Source organism: Drosophila willistoni, unplaced genomic scaffold, assembly GCF_018902025.1.
Source record: "Drosophila willistoni isolate 14030-0811.24 unplaced genomic scaffold, UCI_dwil_1.1 Seg169, whole genome shotgun sequence".
NCBI classification, from domain to species: domain Eukaryota; kingdom Metazoa; phylum Arthropoda; class Insecta; order Diptera; family Drosophilidae; genus Drosophila; species Drosophila willistoni.
Window position 1 is genome coordinate 6,270,957 of NW_025814128.1, and position 4,175 is coordinate 6,275,131.

General features: G+C 40.6%; 1 protein-coding gene across 1 annotated transcript; it reads right to left on the reverse strand.

Annotated features, from left to right (window-relative positions):
- Positions 1–2,405: 2,405 nt before the first annotated feature.
- On the reverse strand, positions 2,406–3,648 carry LOC26529542 (2-oxoisovalerate dehydrogenase subunit beta, mitochondrial-like). Its single transcript, XM_023181266.2, is given in 5 exon segments — positions 2,406–2,791; positions 2,854–2,946; positions 3,007–3,190; positions 3,192–3,214; positions 3,370–3,648. Coding segments are annotated over 5 exon segments (801 nt in total). The 5' UTR covers positions 3,643–3,648; the 3' UTR covers positions 2,406–2,563.
- Positions 3,649–4,175: the final 527 nt, after the last annotated feature.

The following is a 4,175-nucleotide window of genomic DNA, read 5'->3' on the forward strand; positions in this document are numbered from 1 at the left end:
TTTAGGATTTACCAAGCGAGATCCCCATTGCGTATGTTTGGCGTTATAGTCCCCTGCTGCAATGAAGCGATCTCCGAGTGTGTTAAAGAAATCGGTAAATTCCTTTTCAGAGATTGAGAAGCGTGGTGGGCAGTACAGGGCAACCAATGTAGTGTTGCCGCAGCTGGTTTGGACGGTTATAGCAGTTGCTTGTAGGTGCTGTGTTTCAAATCTGTTGAGGAACGATTGTTTTATACGGTTTTTGATTAGATTACCAGTCCCGCCATGAGCTATTCCGTCTGGATTGTTCGTTGCGTAGAAGGTATATTTTGGTATTTGAAAATTTTTCTTTGATGTTAAATGTGTTTCCGAAATCAGCAAAACGTCGATTTCACTTGAGTCTAGGAATAGTTGCAGTTCATTTTTGTGCTTGGAGATGCCGTTAGCATTCCAAAGACATAGACTTAGGGAAGCCATTATTTATTCTCGATGAGCTTCTGGATAGGCAGGTTTTGATTCCGCATCAGTTCGTGCATAGAGTTTTGCATGAACGTCATAAAAGTGGTCATGTTTTGATTAAGCGAGATCAATAGGGCCTCTAAACCACTTGAAGTTTGCTGGCCAAGCTCTGGTGCGCTAGGTTGCGGATGCTGTAGATGGTGAAGAGACGGGCTCTCTTTCGCGGGCTCCGTCTGTCCAGTTCAGAGCACACTAGCGAAGGATACACTAGGACTGGTTGTAGCAGTCATGTTGGATGATCTAACAGCCTTGGCGAAGAAAACCTCCGGTGTAGTTTTGGAGGCGTTGAAGGTGATTTTTGGTACAGCTGGGGGTTTGCGCCCGTTTAGGTGCGATTTAAGATCCTTGAAGACAGGACATCCTCTGTAGTTGGCCGTGTGGTTCCCTCCACAATTGCTCCACAATAGTCTTAGTGCGACGTTGTTTCTGTACTTGGTGCCAACACACACTGACCTAAGATTGCAATTGTTAGAGGTGTGGTTGTATTCCTGGCAGTTTTTACACTGCGGTGGTTGGCGTCTCTTATGGGGTTCCTCTACGGTGATTCTTCTGTGCAATAGAAGCTGTAGATTGTAGATCGGGTGCACTTCATTTGGCTTTGACCGCTTTGCATCAGGTTGGAGCTCGATTTTAAAGAGCGGCTGTGCGACTTTGTTCCTGTTGATGATGTTGACAACGGACTTGACCGCAAACCCTTTTTCGACCAACGCATCTGCTATTTCTTGAGTAGGGACCGATGGCTCAATCCCCTTTAACACAACCTGGAGACCTTTACTGCTTTTTAGTTGGTAGGTATAGAAGTTGATGTTAGCATTACGGAGGTACTTTTCGATGATGCGGAAATTGTCCTCAGTTTGGGTTTGACATTTAATTTCTTTAATGAGTGGGGTTACAACAAAGTTATTTGCCCCTATTGTTTCTACTAGCTTCGAAACCAGGGCGCTGCAGTTGGCTCCACGGATGTATAAAGGGGGTGGTCTAGCCGATTTAACTTTATCTACAGCGCCGGCTTGATCGTCTTGCTGATCGGCAAGAATTTTAAAACGATTCCCGCTAAGGGGTTCTATTCGTTCATTTGGTTTGGTTTTTTTTTTGGGCATATTGCCACTTTTTTTCTTTTGCGGGCTTAGCTTCCGCTTAGTTATTTTAATATATCTATCCATTCCAGTTTGGACAGAAGTCGTTGGGTTTACTATTGTAGCTGACTCTGGGCGACTTGTCGTTGACGGCTTGAGGCTGGTCAATACTTTGGCAGACGTTGCAGTAGTTGCTGTCAACGAGCTGACGGTGCTGGTCGGTGACCCAGTTATCGATATTGATGGAGAAGCACACTGCTCTCTCCACGGTAAGTTGCCGTTGATTGCTGAGTGGCTGGCACTTTCGGTGTTATTGCTTACGTTAGCATTTAGTGGGGTCGGCGACACCACCGAAAAGTACGCGTTGTTGCGTTGTACCGAGAGTCGACGCTCACGTTGTTGTTGTACAATTAGCTCTTGTAGCTGTTGCTGGTGGGGATCGAGAGAGCTTGGGCCCGAATTGGTGGACATGGCTTTTGTAAAAATCACCACTTTGTTGTTGCAACTTAGTATTTATTCCTATTAGAACAATCTAATAGCAATATGATTGTAAATAGGCGTCTCTGAGGCGACTGAGAGCCGTACACAAATTTTTGCAAACGCGGTCTTTTTTTTTTACACTCAATTTTTGCGGAGTGCATTAAAAAAACACGTCTGTACACGGCGGCAGTTGAATTGAAACCGCTAAACATATGGCAGAGATTTGAAAGACCCATCTGACTAAATTCGATGGCAGCCAGCATTCTAGGACAATATCAAGCCGAAAGGACCCAGTTGTCAGATCTTTTCGTTACAAACGCAAATAAATAAATGAATAATAATTCGAATTTTTATTTGTTTTTAAGTAGCTTTGAGTTGATTATTTACAATTTATCTTTACAACAATGTAAATGCAAATGCGAAAATCAGTATACATACATATACTATATACTACATTATAATAAATGTCAATAAATGCATCCGTTTCCTTTAAGTTTTTATATTGTTTATTAGTAGTTAAAAATTTCTCTCACGGCTGCTAAGCAACGATGCTTATCGGGCAAATAAAACGGTTCAAACACGTGGGGAAATGGTGTATCCCACCCAGTGACTCTTTTAACAGGTGCTTCAAGTTGTAGAAAGCATGTTTCCTGAATGCAAGCCGCTAGTTCTGTGCCAAAGCCTTGAGTATATGGAGCCTCATGCGCAACAATCACTCGACCTGTTTTCCTAACAGACTAAGATAAAACAGAAAATACTTTAAAAAGTTCACGTTAACATATAATGTAATGGCGCTTACGTTGCATATTGTATTTCTATCCCATGGTAATATTGATACCAAGTCAATAACCTCACACTCAATTCCAAGATGCTTCTTTGATAAATCTGCAACCTGCAAAACAATATATTAAATAAAACTTTTACGCATATCTGTATTTTCCAAAAAACTTACTTCCAATAAAACGTGTACTTGGGTACCCCATCCGATTAAAGTCAAATCGTTTCCTTTCCGCAAAATGTCAGCTTTTCCTAGCTCTGAAGTATAAAAGTTAGTTGGTACTTCTTCCACGGCGGCACGGTATAATGTTTTTGGTTCAAACACAATGCACGGATTATGATCTTTTATACATGCAAATTGCCTTTATCGGTCCCCGTGGAATCTAGGAAGAAAATTCATTTTAACGAAAATAAATAATATCACATATGCATCTGAAATCCATAAATACACATATCTAAATCATTATAGAATGTTTCTTGCAAGCTTTCATTTTTATGTGTATCTATACATCTATGCATAGCTAGAAATACAACATACAACTACACGAAGACCAGGAGTGTGGGCAAAATATCCTTCTGGGCTTTGAGAATGATACAACGCCCCATGTCCAACAGCACCACACGGTACTCGAAATGTTAGAGATCCGCAGTCAAACAGCCCGCCGCTTCTGTATCTATATTTAGCGGCTTCATTGATAATTTGATCAAAGCTGGGAAATATATAGTCAGCAAATTGAATTTCCGCTATTGCTGTAGCTCCAGTATTCGCGACGCCTATGGCAAAACTGAAATCAAAACATGTACAACTCATTTTTTATTAAAACTAAAAGAAAGTAAGTCTTCTCGCCGATTTCGGTATTCCATGCACCAAGTAAAACAAATATTTTTAATTTATAATAAAAAATGTATTTATGTACATATATATGTCGGGGCGCCAAGACTGTTGTTCACTTCACTCATGTTTTTATAATATTCACTTTAGACTTTTCACTTTCTATTGATAACTGTTAGGCTAGTTCCCAGAACGTTTATTAACTGAGCTCTCTAGCCCGGGGCCCCCCTTTATATAGGACCTGACCTGGAGACAGATCTCAACATTTGTTCCTAAGTATGTAGCTAAAACAAAGATGCTTGTCATCCTGCAAAGTCAACATTCCCGGCAACATTCCAAGTCATTTACACTATTCATCAAATAATCTTTACATTATTTATCTTTTTGTCTTCGTTTCGTTTTTTTTTTTTTTTTGTTACATTATCAATTTTTACATTTTACAAGCAACAACTTCTCTTGGACCAGATACCACCACGCAGCGATCGATAATCGCATATCTCAATACACACTTC